The following is an 18,926-nucleotide window of genomic DNA, read 5'->3' on the forward strand; positions in this document are numbered from 1 at the left end:
CATAGACGTAACCCGTTGGATTCAGTAACAGACATTTTGTTATCACTTGTGATTTGTGTGCAAAAATACGGAAATCGCAAAAAAACAAAAGGTGTTCGCGTACCACCTGGAGTGCCGTCGCGTACCACTAGTGGTACACGTACCACCGGTTGGGAAACCCTGGTTTAGACTTTTTGATTATCGGTATTGGATCTTGCAAACAAGTTGGGAACTTAATACCAGGGAGTCGAACCGCTTGTCATATGGGTTCAGGTTCGGTTCGGGTTCACTTGGTTTTGTTTTTAAGGGTTCGAATTCGGTTCAGGTTTTAAAATATATATATTTTCGGGTTCGTGTTTTGTTCCGGTTTGGACAAATTATCCGGTCCGAACCGGTTTGCGGTTTCTAAACCGGTTTAAATTTTTATTCGTTTTAATTTAATTCTACCCATCATCTACCTGGCCTTATCAAACTCCAAAAGAATTTTGCCCGTGCACTGTTAGTTTTGACACGCCCTATAGTGTTATGTCGCGTATTCTTTAGTGCGCTGTTTGGAAAAAATCACAAAATATAAAACAGACTGCATTTTTTACTGGTTCGGTTCCGGTTCGGGTCCAACGCCAAACAAAATATGGGGTTCAACTCCGGTTTGGGTTTTTAGAAAATCGTAATTAGCGGTTCGGGTTCGGTTCGGGTTTAATGAAATTAACCGCTCAAACCGGTTCGCGGGTTCGGGTTCAGTTCCGGTTCGACTCCCTTCTTTAAACTAAACCGATTGCAAACAAAAGCTAATCCACCTTTAATACATTCTCCTTTAAGAAAATAAACTTCAACACTCTTTTCTCCTCCACAAGTCCCGGGATCTTCTTCTATAATACTCCCTCCGCCGCAAACTATGTTGCATTGGTCAGACGAATTTCTGATATCGGCCACAGCTTGAAATTGTTTTGCACAAACGCATGTGATGTCTTTTACAGCCGCGTAATTAAAATCCCTGAACATAACTGACAGCTTTCAACAATGTATTTTGAATTCTGATATTGTGCAAACCTATGTTGAAATACAGTGCTGGATTAACCATTAGGCAAAGTAGGCACGTGCGTACAGGCCAGTCAAAAATCCAGGTCACTTTATCTTTGTGACGATGGTTTGGCAGCACTGATAAATCTAATTTTTTAGTTGGCAACCCTGATTTTCGGGCCACTTATAAAATGTGCCTCCAGGCCAGCAGACCCTTAATCCAGCACTGACTATATACATACATCTGCCACGTCGAGTATCGCCGCTTACAAAATGAACACTGGGGGCGCAACAGAGTATACGTTACGTAATAAATGTGTAACACGATCTCTTGTCAGTCTGTCCTACTTGCGTGTTGTGTCACAACCAGATCAATCTTGACTACTGTGTGTTTGTCAGTCTGCATCAGAAAACAGAGGGTATAGGAGCGTTGCTTGTAATACCATGAGGGAAAAGTTAGTATGTTTTTTTCTGGTTGCTCTGACAATGTTTTTCATTCACAAACAAACTTATGACACCATATACTCAACCGTGGTTATGGGATCAACTTCTGCGGATGAATCTAAAAGGTGCTTTGAATGACATTTCTCTCGAAAGATATATATACATATGTCTTGAGTTTCGGCTGTAGTTAAACATGTAAACCATCAGCACAGTATGTCGGTAGCCTGACGTTACAGTTCTCTGGATAATGGTGGCTTGTCAAATGTCAAAAACAATTTGTAAATTCAAACCGAGTCTGAAGAACCTGTCTTATTTAATGCTTTGAAATGTTGTTGATGTTGTTGCATGCAAACTAGTTTAAGACCACCGGAGCACGCCTCTTTTTGTATTAGTGCAACGTAAATATTTTTCTGACGACAGACTGGTTCGTTTTTCTGCAGTGGAAAAATATAGTGAACAAGTTGTTTTATTAAGCCTTTAGGAAACTTTAAGCCTTGACTTTAACTAAAGAAGCATCTAACAAGAGTATGTAAGATCAACAGGGGTAGATAGCATTTAGGCACAATTTGGTGTTTAATGTAGTATTTCACAGCTTTAACACGACTGACATATACATCCTGTTCGATTGGCAAATAGCCCATTCATCGTTATGAAACAATGCGCATTGTTTTAAATGTGTGACAGAATAAAAGCAGCGATTTTCAACAAACGTAAAGTCACATGAGTCGCAGTAACAGCAATATCAGCAGTACCTCGAACATACTAAAGCATGGGACTACATAACTACGAAATATAACCTATTGTTCCCCTAATTGGACTGCATAATGACCTGCGCACCTGCTACACAATACTACTGTCATCTTGTCTTTTGAAGTGCTCTGTGGATGTATTGTACTTTAAATTTAATCTAGTTAGCTATACATATAAGTTCAAAGCACTTTTACTGACGTTTCTTTATCTTTTTTGTACCAGGGTGACAACTGAGACACAATTTACGTTACCATTTGTGTTCAAAAACGAAATTAAAGTTGTTTGCGAAGGTAAGCTTTACATGTACGAACCTTAAATAATTCGAAACTTAGCCTCTAATCTTGGTTTATTACCCAGCGTCTTATATCGGATGCTACTACCGAATAAAGAAAATAGATCAATCAGTTACGTCTGTAAAATACAAATCCATGACGACTGGATGGTGCGTTTCGTACTGTGAAACAAAGTAAGTGACAAATTTTTGTTGACCACGCCCCCTCGTAAAACAAGTGTTTCTCCAGTGCCGGAATAAGGGCCTGCTGGCCTGTAGGCACATTTTATAAGTGGCCCGAAAATCAGGGTTGCCAACTAAAAAATTAGAATTATCAGTGTTGCCAAATCATCGTCACAAAGATAAAGTGGCCTGGATTTTTAACTGGCCTGTAGACACGTCTAATGGTTGATCCAGCACTGTGTTTCTTGTGTACACCCATGGGACAGCATCACCAGGCAGGGGGTTCGAGATACATTTTTGAAATGAGAGTTGTTTTGACATATTTTTAAAGTATAGTTTCAGTGTAATCAGGAATATTTCTCGAATAACATTTTTTGCAGCAAAAGGCTTTGAGTTTTACTATAAGTTACGACAATTGTTTGTTTTTTTATTTCTGTCAGTCTTTTTAGACAACGGCTGTGAAAAAATTTTAATTCAAAAGGTAAGATGCCTTAGCCATTTCATTAGTCTATTGTGTTTAGAGCTATTTACAATATGACGCATAGACTGGATACAAGGTCTCCAAGAGATAAAAGTAAAGCATTAAACTGGCTCTTGCCAGCACAAACGTTGCCGCATTGTGCAATCAAAAGACAAGGATCCATTTCCATGAACTATTTTAGAGCAAAATTTGCTTAATTAACCAAATCACAAAGTGAGCAAAATTAATCCAAAGGTTACTGATGACCAAACTTCTGGGTATAATTTAGACATAAATCTACTATTTGGATATTGAACAAATGAAAATAAATTTGCTGCTCGAAATTGTTTGACAAATTTTTGCTTAAACACCTCCTCCAAAACTCCAAACATAGGTTTGCACAATATCAGAATTCAAAATACATTGTTGAAAGCTGTCAGTTATGTTCAGGGATTTTAATTTCGCGGCTGTAAAAGACATCACATGCTTTTGTGCAAAACAATTTCAAGCTGTGGCCGATATCAGAAATTCGTCTGACCAATGCAACATCGTTTGTGGCGGAGGGAGTATTATAGAAGAAGATCCCGGGACTTGTGGAGGAGAAAAGAGTGTTGAAGTTTATTTTCTTAAAGGAGAATGTATTAAAGGTGGATTAGCTTTTGTTTGCAATCTGTTTAGTTTCAAGTTCCCAATTTGTTATATGTGTGTGTTTTGCAAGATCCAATACCGATAATCAAAAATTGTAAACTATTCCCCAGCACAAGCAGAAATAAACATCGAGATTAACTAACCTGCTTTCACCAGGGTCTTTTACTGCGGACCAGGCGGCTTCTCGATATATTGGATGCATTAAAACTCCTAAGATATTGCTTTCCAGTAATCATCACATTGTGACCTCATCACATAATTGCATGACCGTTTGTCAAAGCGAAGAACATCCGCTCGCATTTTATGACAGAAAGAATTGCTGGTGCGGAAGAGCAGGCAAAAGGTTGTGTTATTCATTAGGTTTTCTTTTTCTTGACCCATGGTCGCTTTCAAAGGTAAATTAATTTTGTTTTGTAACCCCAATTTTGTAACTCATGCGACAAAACCCAATTGCTTTTATAAATGTCGGTAACAAACTTTCCGTCGATATATATTGAATTTTCCTTTGTACAATTGGTTGACTGATGTAATAGAAACAACCCATCTGTTCAAAACTATCTCATAGTCAAATCTGAGAAGTTCTTTTTAAACTTATGATTCATTGATGATTAACATAACAGTACAAATGCATATCATTATGTACACTTTAAGTGTTTGAAAATTTGATGTATAAGTATTATTGGTCAAATGATTTTCAACGAAAATTTTTTAAGCATTGACTTAACACGAAAAGTCGGTTCTTGCAACACTACGGACACCGTTAAAGTATTCCGGACGTTTGTGGAAGACATAAGATGTGGCAACGTCCGTCTTCTTCCACCAGGAATGTACAACAGGACTTTACTGACTACATATCCGGGATCAGGAAACACCTGGACTCGGTATTTGCTGGAGAAAGCCACTGGTTATTACACTGGAAGTGTTTACAACGACCGAAGCCTCAGTGGAATAGGTACAGTGACCTTTGAGTCAGAGTTGAAGGTCGGAAGGGTCCGTACGTTTCGTTTCAAATTCGGATTTTTGTTCAATTTGAACGGGATTGGTTCGGGTCTGACTTTACACTCAGCCACATTTGTGCCGAATTTTAAGCTAAAATATCTAACTTTTGCACCTAAATCAATCTTAATTTACCTGCAAAAAAAGAACTTTCTCGGGCCAGGCTGTATTTACCGGTTTGAATAGTTTCAGGATGGTCGTCGCTTTTTTATTATTTAGGTTACCTGGGAGAAAGTATTAAAGTAAAAGAGAACAGGACGGACATTATCAAAGATCATTTTCTGAACAACAAGCCGATTTCAGATTTCTCTGCAGCGATTATTTTGGTCATCAGAAATCCCTACAAATGCATCATTTCATTATTCAACTTGGCCTTAAAGTCTGGGAGCCATGTCAAGTCTGCACCAGACGAAGTGATACAGCAAAGTACGCAATATTTATATTGATTTTTGATCCTCTTTTATAGCCTGGGAAAATGTATGGATGCAGTTCTACCATTCCTTTATATTGTATGCGTATTGCGCATGCCAGAATGATGAGTTGATTTTGTTACAATTGCGCACATGTTTATATCCTACTGATTTAAGCACACGTAGGGATAAGTTATGCAACAAACCGATCTCAAAAGGATAGGCCGAAACCGAGCAGGTGTAATCAAAGTTTGTTTGGTGCCAATATATACAAACTCGTTTAAAACACTGCAAAACCCCTTTCATGGCACATAATGATCACAAAATAAAAATAAATGCGGATAGTTTCACTCGTAAAATTGACATTAGCAATAAATACATGAGGTACCTGCAGGTAACAAGCCCCCTTAAAAAACTATTGCGCATAACTAAAAAAACATTCAATAGTTTCCGCCCAAATTTGGCATGGTGGTTGTAGCGGTCAATTGTAATCATCCATCAGACTTTGAAGGCGTTTGCAAGATTAGTTTTTGAATGATGACAGTTTAAAAAAATTAAAAACTTGGGCCTTAATACATACCTATGCTGTTAATTAGGCCCAACATTTTTATGTATTTTTTTAAGGTCGAGATATCAATCAGACTACTTTATACTTTGCGTAGGTCCAAAACAAGTTTAACCAAGCAACGTTATTAACTTTAAGACATATAACTGTTAATCTGAAGGTACTAACAACAACGAATAAACAACCACTTGACAGTTGATCGCCAATAAAGCGAAATGAAAGATCTCACTCCAAAAACTTTAAAAAATACTTATTATTTGAACTTTCATCTCTAATAAAGCAAATAAGCAATTTTTTGCGTACCAGTCGCCTTTGCTATAAAAAACAATATCGAAAATGACAAAAATTTGTTGGGCCTTATTGCCAGCAATGGCTGACAAACGAAACCCTAATAAAATTCATTTGAGGTAATTCTTTTTTTCAGATGGGATAACGCTCCAATTGAGCTAAAATGACCCGTTTCTGATATATCCTAATAAGATTTTATTTCGACAACAAAACCTTTTTATTATTGTAACAAAATTTTTTAAACAAAGAAAAAAAACTGTAAAAAAACACTTTTGAATTTGGGTTGGTCGTAGAAACTAATACACAGAACTTACAGGTCCAAAACTTTCCAAATCATTGTAAGTTTGAATAAATCTAAAAATTATATCGAAACGGAAACATTTTTACATGTATACCAAAAAATATGAGTAGTGGGCCTTATTACCTTCCGGGCCTATATACCTTCAGGTACCTTGTTCGTATATCAGAACTGTAAGTCGGACCGGGCTTAAGCTTGAGCAAATTGGCTTCATTCGAGTCTAACATTACACTTGGTTATATTTTTGTCGTAGTTGCACCTGGTTAATTCTAACTATTAGGGATAATTCAATCCTAATTTTAATAAGATTGCGTGTTCAGGTTGGGTTTTGGCCTTGTACTTTAGGATTATTGGCTCAATTCTTTTACCCACTTACAACTCTGTGGTTACAAATGGCCGACGTTGTTTTTGATTTTTCCACTTTTGTTTTGTTTGTGGCAGAAATCAACCAAACAATGAAAAAGAAGGTTGTGTCATGGGCGAAACTTCACGAGAAAATTTTATCTCAGAAGAGACCAGTATTAGTCATGTACTACGAAGACATAGTGGCTGATCCGATCTCAAGTGTGAGGAAGATGGTGGAGTTCCTTCCCAACCCTGCACTCCACCCGAGTGACCTTGAGGAGAGACTCGCTTGCTTGAGTCAAGAGATCACGGGCCTTGCGAGGCGACCACCACGAAAACACTCCTACTTTTTTCCACCCAAAGTTAGATTAGATGTAAATAAGGCGGTCGAGAAAGTGAGAGAAATGTTACGAAAAAGGGGAATCGAAAAAGATTTGCCTCCTTATGAAAGAGGACCCGAAATGGAATGGTAAACATTGAATACGAACATGTACACATCTTGCCTGACTTCGTTGGTCAAACCTAAACGATGCCTCAACTGGGCATACACCACAGAGGAAACTTGCTCACAATGGCCGCTCGGGAACAAAAGTCGGTTCAGTGTTACAGTATCAATGGAAAATCATCGAACCAATAAATGATAAGCTGCAGACAGTGCACACTGTTTTAACATACAACGTCTCATCAGCGCAGCTGGTGACAAGAGATCGGCCCTATTAAATGAGTCCTGTCTTATTTAATGCTTTGAAATATTGTTGATGTAGATGCATGTAAACTAGTTTAAGACCATCGGAGCATGCCTTTTTGTATTAGTGCAACGTAAATATTTTGCTGACGACAGACTGGTTCCTTTTTCTGCAGTGGAAAAATGTAGTGAACAAGTTGTTTTATTAAGCCTTTAGGAAACTTTAAGCCTTGCCTTTAAATAAAGAAGCATTTAACAAGACTATGTAAGATCGCCAGACAGGGGTAGATAGCATTAGGCACGATTTGGTGTTTAATGTAGTATTTCACTGCTTGAACACGGCAATCACCAAATTGACTGACATATACATCCTGTTCGATTGGCAAATAGCCCATTCAACGTTATGAAACAATGCGCATTGTTTCAAATGTGTGACAGCTTAACAGCAGTTTTCAACAAACGTAAAGTCACGTGAGTCGCAGTAACATCAATATCAGCAGTACCTCGAACATACTAAAGCATGGGACTACATAACTACGAAATATAACCTATTGTTCCCCTAATTGGACTGTATAATGACCTGCGCACCTGCTACATAATCCTACTGTCATCTTGTCTTTTGAAGTGTTCTGTAAATGTATTGCACTTTAAATGTATTCTAGTTAGCTATTCATATAAGTTCAAACCACTTTTACTGACGTTTCTTTATCTTTTTGTACCAGGGTAACAACTGAGACACAATTTACGTTTGAAAACGAAATTAAAGTCGTTTGCGAAGGTAAGCTTTACATGTACGAACCTTAAATAATTCGAAACTTAGCCTCTAATCTTGGTTTATTACCCAGCGTCTTATATCGGATGCTACTACCGAATAAAGGAAATTGATCAATCAGTTACGTCTGTAAAATACAAATCCATGACGACTGGATGGTACGTTTCGTACTGTGAAACAAAGTAAGTGACAAACTTTTGTTGACCACGTCCCCTCGCTATACAAGTGTTTCTCCAGTGCCGGATTAAGGGTCTGCTGGCCTGTAGGCACATTTTATAAGTGGCCCGAAAATCAGGATTGCCAACTAAAAAATTAGAATTATCAGTGTTGCCAAATCATCGTCACAAAGATAAAGTGGCCTGGATTTTTGACTGGCGTGTAGGCACGTGCCTACTTTGCCTAATGGTTAATCCAGCACTGTATATAGTCGTGGTTTGTGCTTATGGAAACAGATGTGTTTTACCTGTCGAATTTTATATGCCGCTTTTTATACTTTGAATAAATAGTGCTACAACTGACAACTACAGGTCTACATCGAAAATTGAAGCATTACTGCGAGCCAGCGCGCGTAAACGAAGCAATACTACAATGGGGCAGTTAATGGTCGAAATTTCCGCATGGTGTCGCCACGCAACAGTGATAGTTGTCATAACGGCACAAACGCGCGCAAATTTAGAAGCCTAAATTTCGCATTACTTCATCAACACAACTCCACTCCGTCATATTTTTACCATAAAACACTGTTATTTGCCAACATAAATCAATTAAAAATGGATTATTCTAAATAGACAACATACAGATTAAAATCTGAGTTAAATAAAAGATGTGCCAAAACAACTGGCAAGAAAGGGGGGTTTAATTTTATAATGCGTTGTTTTTCTGTGTTGTTTTTGCAGTTTCTTCTTGTTGATGGTTGCTACATGCAAACATCTAGCAGCCATAGCTCTTATGGTTTCCAAATTTCACATCACAGAAGAGCTACCAGGTAAGAAAAGTTGTACAGATCAGCTTCAAACGTTATACCACCCTGCGAAACATTTGAAAAGTAATTACTCACTTTATTTATTACATGTACTGTATAGTGGTGACTTGTAAACCTTGTTTTCTGCAAATTAAAACATTGAATGAAACACAACTGAACAAAGTAAGTGCAAGGAATGTTACCCAATGAAAGTTTCGCTTAACAGCACCAAATTAGGGATATTATTTTGGCAACTGAAAGAAGAAATATGCAAAACTATGTGACTCTATTAAGTTTGCACTGTCCATAGAAGCAATATGTCATGGCAAAATGTATGAAAAAAGGGCACTTACCGTACTTTGTTGTAAGAAATGTAAGAAACTTTGATGTAAGAGACAACCCACAAAAAAGTATTTACAGACCAAGTTTTTTGGTAATCATAATTACTGTCAAAAATACACACACCTAAGTAAAATAAAAACATGGATGTTTTAATGCAACAGCCAGATAGTCCTGTAGACAACCCACAAACAAAACACATTGTCCTGGACAAAACTGCCATAACCTAACTGACATACACAAAAAAATAACACTTATCTCTAACAACACATTTGTCCACATAAAACAAACAAAAATAAGTTTATTTGACAGGCGCAGCATAATGAGGCATGGATTGCTTTAATATCTTGTATATTTTAGCTATATATTATTTTATATTTAATGTCCTCTGACTCTCTCAACATGGATCCTTTCTGATGCAGTATGCCTATCCTTTAGTTACTACTGAAATATTTTCAAGCTGGCTTTTTCCTTTTACTATTGTAAGGGATGTTAACAAATACAGAAATCTTGCACTTTGATTCCTCTATCTGCCATAATGCCGTCTTTGGGTTAAGAAAACTCTGAGGCATTTAGTATAGTACAGAATCTTCTATTACTTGCAAATCCTTCATGAAATTTACTTAGAAAAGTGACTAGCCCTTTTTATAAAATTCCAACCAGAATCTTTATGGTTTAGTTACATGTTGAAAATGTGGAATTTTGAGCTTTAACATTTGTTTTTGTTTTTTAATTTTTGTGGCATCCAAAATAACTCTGGTAGCAGGAAACGGCTGTTTAAATTTGGCGATCATTGATTGATCAACAACTTCTCGTGCTGGCCATGTATTAATTTTTTTCATCTGATAGAATAGATAAATTATCGGTTTTCACCGGTCACGTCTAAAACTGCGGGCCCACTTGGAGCACTTGGCCCGCCCCATGCAATTGAAAAACTGCGGCCCCGCTTCTGGCAAGTAAAACTGCGGGCCCACTATATATCCATTGCTTGGCCCGTCTCTCGCAAGTAAAAACTCCGGACCCATTATATCCATTGCTTGCCGTTCAGATCTTGTCGAAATCAAAATTTAATGACATGTGACAGGCGTGCCCTCGACGTTATCAAGCTGGCCTGCAGTATTTTTACTTGCATGAGATGTGCCAAGTGCTGGGACTAGCGGGCCAAGTGGGCCAAGTGGGCCAAGTGGGCCCGCAGTTTTAGACGTGACCCGGTTTTCACAACTTTTCAGTTTAAGGGTCATCACGCTTGATAGCCACCTTCCTTTTCTCATACAGTTGACTATTAAGTGGAAATTTATGGCCACCTTTACTTTCCAGGCAATTTGGCACACAACAGTATTGTGACATTGTATCAGCAATATGATTAATTTCTTAAACTTTTCTTTCAAACGTTCGACTTCATCAGACAACAGTAGCCCCGCAATACAAATCCGCTGCTGACAATAACCGTTGCGTGGCGACATCGTGTGGTCATTTAATATTTTAATTAACTGCCCCATTGCATTAGTCAAGTGGTATAAAGAAAATCGTTGTAGCGATTTATACTTCTGTGTTGCCTGTATTGATGTTAGCACGAAATGACATGGGTCACATCGAAAAAATGCACTCCTCTGACTATATGGGTTAAAAACATTATTCAAAGGGTTGCTTCCATGAAAGTTTTCTGTCTGCGCCCAAGATTGCCCCCTAATTTAAGTTCCGTAAAAAAACTTTTTGCTTCCAAAGCAGGTTATCGAAATTTTCCAAGAATTTATGATTTTTGACTATAAAAGGTTTTCAATGGGATACGAGAACACAAATAAGCAAGGGCGTGTACAAATTAAGCATTTTAAAGCAACGAAGTTTTTCTATTACAGTATCAGGATGGTAACATAATATTACAACATGCTTTCACATACAAACTTGTATGTTTAAAAACGTAAAACATCGAGCCAAAGCTGGATACATTGCACACTGTTTTAACAAATAAGGTTTCATCAGTGCCGCTGGTGACAAGAGATCGGCCGTATTGGCTGATGTAGCAGTTTGTTGGGAGTAACAGGGTAAAAACCCATGCCTCACAACAGGGTCAAACCCATGGCACACCTGGTTTTTACCCTATTACTTCCAACAGACCGGAATGTCGTCGGATGGCTACATCATTCAATAGGGCCGATCTCTCGTCACCAGCTGCGCTGATCAGACTTTATATGTTGAAACAGTGTGCACTGTATGCAGCTTATCATTTATTGGTTCGATGCTTTTCCATTGATACTGTAGCACTGAACCGACTTCACTTTTGTTCCCATGCGGCCATTGTGAGCAAGTTTCCTTTGAGGTGTATGCCCAGTTGAGGCATCGTTTAGGTTTGACCAACGAAGTCAGGCAAGATGTGTACATGTTCGTATTCAACGTTTACCATTCCATTTCGGGTCCTCTTTCATAAGGCGGCAAATCTTTCTCGATTCCCCTTTTTCGCAACATTTCTCTCACTTTCTCGATCGCCTTATTAACATCTAATCTAACTTTGGGTGGAAAAAAGTAGGAGTGTTTTCGTGGTGGACGCCTCGCAAGACCGGTGGTTTCTTGACTCAAGCAAGCGAGTCTCTCCTCAAGGTCACTCGGGTGGAGTGCAGGGTTGGGTAGGAACTCCACCATCTTCCTCACACTTGAGATCGGATCAGCCACTATGTCTTCGTAGTACATGACTGATACTGGTCTCTTCTGGGATAAAATTTTCTCGTGAAATTTCGCCCATGACAAAACCCTCCCTTTCATTGTTTGGTTGATTTCTGGCACAAACAAGCAAAAGTTTAAAAAAATAAAGACGCTGTCACCAATTGTTACCACAGAGTAGTATGTGGTCTACAAAATTGGCCCTTAACCCTAAAGTACAACGCGCAATATAAATGAAGTTAAGATCGAATTATCCCCGATAGTTAGAATTAACAAGGTTCAACTACGTCAAAAAAGTAGCAAGTGTATAGTCAAACCCGAATGAAGCCCGTTTGTTCAAATTTAACCCCGCCCCGACATAGAATCTTAATATGCAACCATGAATTTATTGCTGGTGTCAATTATACGAGTGAAACTATGTGCAAACTTTTTTTCTTTCATTCTGTGATAATTATATGCCACGAAAGATGTTTTTTTAGTGTTTCAAACGAGTTTGTATATATTGACAGTAAATAAACGATATTTTAGTGTTTTGTAAGACTTGATTCAATTTCCTCGGTTTCGGCCTAAGCCGTTTGAGAATAACTTAGTATGAATTTATCAGTATTTGGGCTATATCAACAGAATATATATAAAAAGTGTACTATGGTAACTAAATGCACACATCATTCTGGCGGGCGCAGGATACAACACGATACAAGAGTATGGTATAATTACATGCATATATCTACCAAGCTATAAAAGAGAATCTAAAAAACAATATGAATATTGCGTACTTTGCTGTATTAGTTCGTCCGGTCCAGACTTGATGTGACTCCCAAAGTTCGAAGAGTACAAGTTGAACAATGAAATGATGCATTTGTAGGGATTTCTGATGACCAAAATGAATGCTGCAGAGAAATTTGAAACCGGCTTGTTGCTCAGAAAATGATCTTTGATAATATCCGTCCTGTTTTCATTTACTTCAATACTTTCTCCCAGGTAACCTAATTAACAAAAAAGCGAGTCAAATCGTAGCACGTTTACACAGAATTGTAAACGCGTCTAAAATTGGAGACCGAACCCGGCCCGAACCTGAAAGTACAAGCCCCAAACTCGAAGGTGCAAGCCCGAACCCGAATCGTTTTTGAGAAGCCTGTTTAGGCCCGGAAGTTTGATTGACAGGCCTATACATTAAATCAGTGTTTCAACTTCAAACTCGGTTTTCGGGGCCGCATGCGGCTCCCAACTACTTGTTTTGCGGCTCGCACCAGACCTCAGAAAACCACCAAACATTGCTATTTTAGCTTTGAATGTCATAATTTTTAGTGATTTTCTTAAGGTTTCGTTTTTTTGCGGCTCCCTGCACACTTAAAAAATACCATTTGGCCCCGACAATAAAAAAGTTTGAGAACCACTGCATTAAATCCTCAGGAAAGACAAAGACAACCAACACAATAGACAATTGGTTTTGAACAGGGCATTTTGGGGTTATTTGACTATAGGCCAGATCCAGCAACTAGCTGCTTATCTAGTTAAATTTATACAAAAAAATACTGACACAGAGTGTCTGAAAATATGATGATATTTATGTAGACCTAAGAGCTTTTAGCACAAATTTTATAGCTCATATGACCTATCCTACAAACTGCACAGTAAGTGCGCAGTCCTGCCGAAACCACAAAACAAATTGACTTTGCGAATTTTGTTTGGCATGGCCATGCCGAAACCGCAATAACTTTTGGATTTACCAATTTCCTACAGCACAGACATGGCAAAACATACTGGGCATATCACCACAGTTTTAATGAAACAACGTATATGTTGAATCAGTTTCAGAGTTTTCAGAGTTGTAAGCAATCCCGAAACCCATGCCTAAACCCTCAAGTTTTTTTTAAACCTGAATAAGTTACGAAAGGTAGATTTATCAAGGTAAATAAAGCTTGAGTTTGGTAAATATGGTAAATAAAGCATGGGTTACGTGCAAAAGTTTGTGGCCGTGTGTACAAAAGTCCGAACCCAAACCAAACGCCGGGGCCCGGCCGACCTCCAACTTTGACAGATATAGTCACTGCGTACCTATTCCACTGAGGCTTCGGTCGTTGTAAACACTTCCAGTGTAATAACCAGTGGCTTTCTCCAGCAAATACCGAGTCCAGGTGTTTCCTGATCCCGGATATGTAGTCAATAAAGTTCTGTTGTACATTCCTGGTGGAAGAAGACGGATGTTGCCGCATCTTCTGTCCTCCACAAACGTCCGGAATACTTCAACGGTGTCCGAGGTGTTGCAAGAATCGACTTTTCGTGTTAAGTCAATGCTAAAAGAATATACCTTAAAAATCATTTAGCTAATACAACTAATGCACTAAGTTTACAAACGCTTCAAGTTTTCCCATTGACATGTATTTGTCTTGTTATGTTAATCATCAATGAATTTTAAGTTTGAAAGAAATCCTACCGCATAGATTTGCGATAGGTTTTGAACAGATGGGTTGTTTCTATCACATCAGTCAACCAGTTGTATAAAGGAAAATTCAATACGTCATCTAAAGAATTTTTGTAACCAACAGTTGTCGTAGTAATTGGGTTTTGTCGCATTGGTTACAAAATTTGGCGGTAAATTTTCGAAATTGAAGTAGGTTAAAGACAAAATAAAAAACAAACGGCCAACACAACCTTTTGCCTGCTCTGCCGCACCAGCATCTCTTTCCGTCATACAATGCTAGCGGATGTTCTTCGCTTTGACAAACGGTCATGCAATTATGAGATGAGGTCACAATGTGGTGATTACTGGAAGGTAATGTCTTTGGTATTTTTATGCAACCAGCGTATCCCGAAGCTGCATGGTCCGCAGTAAACGACCCTGTTAAAAGCAGTGGTAATGTAAGCGAAAACGGCGTTCCGAAAACGGTTTCAACGCAAATAAAGGTAGAATATGTATGCAATATCACAAATCTATTATAAAAACATAATTCTCTCAATAATCACTTTAATATTTTCTTATATTTTTATTTCTGTGGCTTTGTTACAGTTCACAGGCTAAAAGTATACGTAAATGTTGACAAATACCTGGTCGACCAGGTAAGAAAAACTTTTTAATTTTATTACTTGTCATAAAATCATAAAGTTTATCACTGGTCATAAAAACATAAAGCACTTGAAATGTTGGCAAAGCATAACAAACTTTTAACACAATCTCCTTTAAGAAAATAGACTTCAACACTTTTTGCTCCTCCACAAGTCATCGGAACATCATCTTTGTCACTTCCTCCACCGCAAGTGATGTTGCACTGATCAGATAAAGTTCTAATATCGGCCAAATAGTGAAAATGTTTTGCACACAAACATTGAATGTCCTTTACAGCCGCAAATTTAAATCCTCTGAAATAAATTGGACAGTAAGTAAAATCAAATTGCATCTGACTGCAGTTGTAAGTTTTGAATCCCATTGTGAATTTGAAACAGTTACATATATAAACCAAATTAATGTCATTACTTCATTGGTTCTCACACACATAAGGTGTTTATGTGTAAAAAGTGTCTAAAAAGGTAAGGCAAGCTTGTTTAATTACAAAATACACCCGCTTGGATCCAGAAAACAATCATTACACGAAAACTGAAAGTATAAATGTTCAAAATATATGTCAGCAATTAAGGACGAATTTTTGTGACCTTAAAAACCATTTCTCCTACCAACAGCAAACCGTATGATCCTCATCAGTTCGACTTTATTGTCGAACACCTCGGTTTACCCACATTTAGGTAGGTTTTGTACCACTAGTACATTTTCACGGGCTTGAAGGTTATTTGTTTTTCCTGGCGTACCACACTTCAAACATGCGGGATATATTGGAAGCGTCCCTTTCGTTTTTGTATGAACAATGGGGCATCGATGGCACATTCTGGTTGAGACTTGTTTGTACAAGGACTTTATTATACTTGCTTAGTGACCGTCGCACACTATGGCGTTTCGAAGCAACCAAATCTAGAAATCCTTTTTAGGCGTTAACTCGATAAAGCGTAAGACTTGATCCGACGAAACAAGGCATTTAACAAATAAAAATATATATTAAAACATAATAGTTGAGGAACCTATATAAACTAGGGTTATACGAAAAGAGGTTGCCTATTGCGTTAAATATTAATCATTTCACTTACTGTGTTCCACAATACGAAATGCACCACTCATGGGTCATAAACTTGTATTTTGCAACCTGAATTTCTTTGCCAATTTTCTTTAATCCATAGTAACATCCAACATAAGATGCTAAAAAGACGTTTCAGAATTAGCACATCTGTCCAGCGTCATTAAAATCAAACCATTAACGCACTTTCACAAACGACTGTAATTCGTTCCTTGAACCGAGGTATTAACGTCGATTGGATCCCAATTATCTTTCTAGAAAGTAAAAACAAATGTATCAAAACACAACCAGTAAAGAATAAGCCCTGTATATTTAAGCTAGGTTAGTTTTTTTTTTACCGTATCTACACGCAGTTACTCATTAACCATTTTAACGCGTTGTAGAACAAATTGGTTTTGGAACGAATTCTTGTGTGGCTTGTTCACATAAAAAAAACTCATCCAACAATGAAGAAAATGTGTCATTTATACAAAGATAAAAATCGTTTAACCACCAGTATCAAACTTATTTTGTTACGCATTCCACTCGCTTGACGAAGCGTGTCAAACAAAAACGTCACAGCATGATATTCTCCACTGCTTGTCTCGACCCATGTCATTACGGATATTTTCAACGGAAAACTAAAATTACTGCCTTCTGTTGTAAACCGTTGTCATTCAGCTACACTTTCAACACACAAGCTTTTGAATGGGTGAATGTCTTTTGTGCCATAGAAATGTGATATAGCACTCAATATTAACAATATAGCTTCAAACACAATGGCAATCGTCAAGGCTTGGCAGTTTTAGGCATGAAAAAGTATACATAATTTGGTCAAGTACAATTTCTGTGGAGTAAATTATATGATAACCAGTCATTAGAGACACTTTAAAAGTGATGAAGACAATAGGCGCGTAACAACAGACTGTAATCCTTTAAAATTTCTGTGTTCTACACCGTATTTGAAACGTTTATAAACACCCTATTTCACGTAAGTATCAAGCATATTCAGTTAAAATCTTAATCAACTTTGAGGGTCAATGACTCAGCTCTAAAGGAAATTGCAAACGTGCACTTATACCGAATGTTGAACCTCAAGAGAATCCATTCGCTTTTATCAGGACGCGGCTCTGCCACAGACAAAAGATTCAGACAGAATTACGTTTGTTGAGGCGTCAGGTATGGTTACAACCTTTTCTTATCTTCGCCACACTTCTGTTATTTTCAAAACTTAGCGACAAACCAAAACGTAATGACAACATTGTGCCGCAAAAATGTTTTATAATTTATGTAGATTATTTCGGACAAGATATTTGTCCCTGTTTTAACGTTTGTAACGTTGTTACAATCGTTATCCAAACACAAGAGCCACAACTTTTAATCACCATCTATTTCGCTTGGAGAACATACCGACAATACAGCACTAAAACAATCACCAAGACAGAAATAGCTGCGCAAATTTAAACGTTATAGCAGTATTAGCAGTAAAAAGCACAATTGGTGGGAAATGGTTGAACGCGTTGTAGCTGTACCGCATTGTAAAGCCTTGAGTTGCTAGACTATCTAAACTTTTTTCGGACTAAACCTACAGCTTTACAGCCAACACAATTTTACTAATATAAACTGCCAAAAATGGGTACATACAAGAAAAGACAACGACATACCTTTTAGATTCCACTTGAGAAGGTGCACCCCAAATGACGGTTTGTGATTCGTGATGATAACTTACATTGTAGAACAAGAACGTAGCCACAGCAACCAAAACAACCCCTGACAAAACCTTCCATTTGCTCAGTAACAAAGACTGTGAAGTCATTGTGTCACAAACTAAACTAAACCGCAGCTCTGTCGCAGACACCTATACTTAAGCGTTCAGCTAAACGCTTTATCAGGCCAAGAGTGCTCAAATGCGCCCTCTTCCGGATTTGGTTTTTGTTCGGGTGTTTTTGGGGGGGGTCCAGATCCAATGAAGGTGTTTGCCATACAAATAATGGACTGCATGTAGATAATAATCAACTATGATGCACCTATTTTTCGCTACAAACCAAATGGTTTTTATTTGAACAAGGTCAAAACTTTTAGTATAGTATGATGGGACGATATATGTCATGTCGGATATGTACTTCAAACAGTTGAACACAGTTGAAACCAGCAAGAAATTTTACCAGTCAGAGTTGAGTGCATTTTCACAAGGTGGTCATTTCTCGGTTATGATATTTTTCCGAAAGATTGTTTTTCACTTTTCCCACTGCTTTGTTGACTGATTCTCGGTTTAACGGTTCGCCATTTTATTTCGGCCCCTTTTCCGTAAGGCGGCAAATCTTATTTGATTTTCTCTTTTCGTAACGTCTTTCTCACTTTCTCGACCGCCTTATTGACCTCTAACCTAATTTAGGGTTGAACAAAAATGGCGGTTTATTTTCGTGGCTTTCGCCTAGGCCTAGCCATACAACGTTTGGGAGCAAGTTTAAAAAGGGCAGTCAACATGTTTGGTGTTTACCACGCGACTTCCTATTGATATAATCATTTACCTCACACAACCTGCCAAGTCGTAACGTACGTATATATAAATGCGCTCGGTTAAACCTGCATATGAATTGTTGCCTGTATGGACGCTAGCACGAAATGGGAAGTTGGGCCACGTCTGAAAATTGCAATATATCGACTATAAGCGTTTGAAAAATTCTTCAAATTCTTTCCCCGTAACTTTAGTTTAGAAATAACTTTTTGTTTCCAAAAGCAGTTAATAAAAAA

General features: G+C 37.9%; 2 protein-coding genes across 2 annotated transcripts; one reads left to right on the top strand and one right to left on the bottom strand.

Moving 5' to 3' along the window:
- The first annotated feature begins 1,352 nt into the window (after positions 1-1,352).
- LOC145215332 (sialate:O-sulfotransferase 2-like) lies at positions 1,353-7,603 on the top strand. The gene is made up of 8 exons (XM_080084022.1): positions 1,353-1,568; positions 2,416-2,483; positions 2,551-2,659; positions 3,558-3,754; positions 3,912-4,098; positions 4,469-4,707; positions 4,971-5,177; positions 6,754-7,603. Exons 1-8 carry the CDS (start codon positions 1,444-1,446, stop codon positions 7,128-7,130), a joined length of 1,509 nt encoding a protein of 502 aa, XP_079940148.1. The 5' UTR covers positions 1,353-1,443; the 3' UTR covers positions 7,131-7,603.
- A 3,742-nt stretch (positions 7,604-11,345) lies between these two features.
- On the bottom strand, positions 11,346-17,988 carry LOC145213254 (sialate:O-sulfotransferase 2-like). Its single transcript, XM_080081487.1, has 8 exons — positions 17,837-17,988; positions 16,380-16,447; positions 16,207-16,315; positions 15,233-15,429; positions 14,725-14,911; positions 14,128-14,366; positions 12,846-13,055; positions 11,346-12,185 (listed from the first exon to the last, which is right to left on the bottom strand). Exons 1-8 carry the CDS (start codon positions 17,986-17,988, stop codon positions 11,809-11,811), a joined length of 1,539 nt encoding a protein of 512 aa, XP_079937613.1. The 3' UTR covers positions 11,346-11,808.
- Positions 17,989-18,926: the final 938 nt, after the last annotated feature.

Source organism: Phallusia mammillata, chromosome 2, assembly GCF_965637545.1.
Source record: "Phallusia mammillata chromosome 2, kaPhaMamm4.hap1.1, whole genome shotgun sequence".
In the NCBI taxonomy this organism is placed as follows: Eukaryota; Metazoa; Chordata; class Ascidiacea; order Phlebobranchia; family Ascidiidae; genus Phallusia; species Phallusia mammillata.

Bases quoted from the DNA above. Each gene is read 5' to 3' on its own strand.
- LOC145213254 (XM_080081487.1), bottom strand. From the start codon at position 17,988: ATGACTTCACAGTCTTTGTTACTGAGCAAATGGAAGGTTTTGTCAGGG. The intron at 16,448-17,836 runs GTATGTCGTTGT...TTTACTTTCTAG, and splicing joins TCTCAAGTGGAATCTAAAAG to AAAGATAATTGGGATCCAAT. The intron at 14,912-15,232 runs GTTTGTTATGCT...TGCTTTTAACAG, and splicing joins TAAAGGAGATTGTGTTAAAA to GGTCGTTTACTGCGGACCAT.
- LOC145215332 (XM_080084022.1), top strand. From the start codon at position 1,444: ATGAGGGAAAAGTTAGTATGTTTTTTTCTGGTTGCTCTGACAATGTTT. The intron at 1,569-2,415 runs GTGCTTTGAATG...TTTTTGTACCAG, and splicing joins TCTGCGGATGAATCTAAAAG to GGTGACAACTGAGACACAAT. The intron at 2,484-2,550 runs GTAAGCTTTACA...TTTATTACCCAG, and splicing joins AATTAAAGTTGTTTGCGAAG to CGTCTTATATCGGATGCTAC.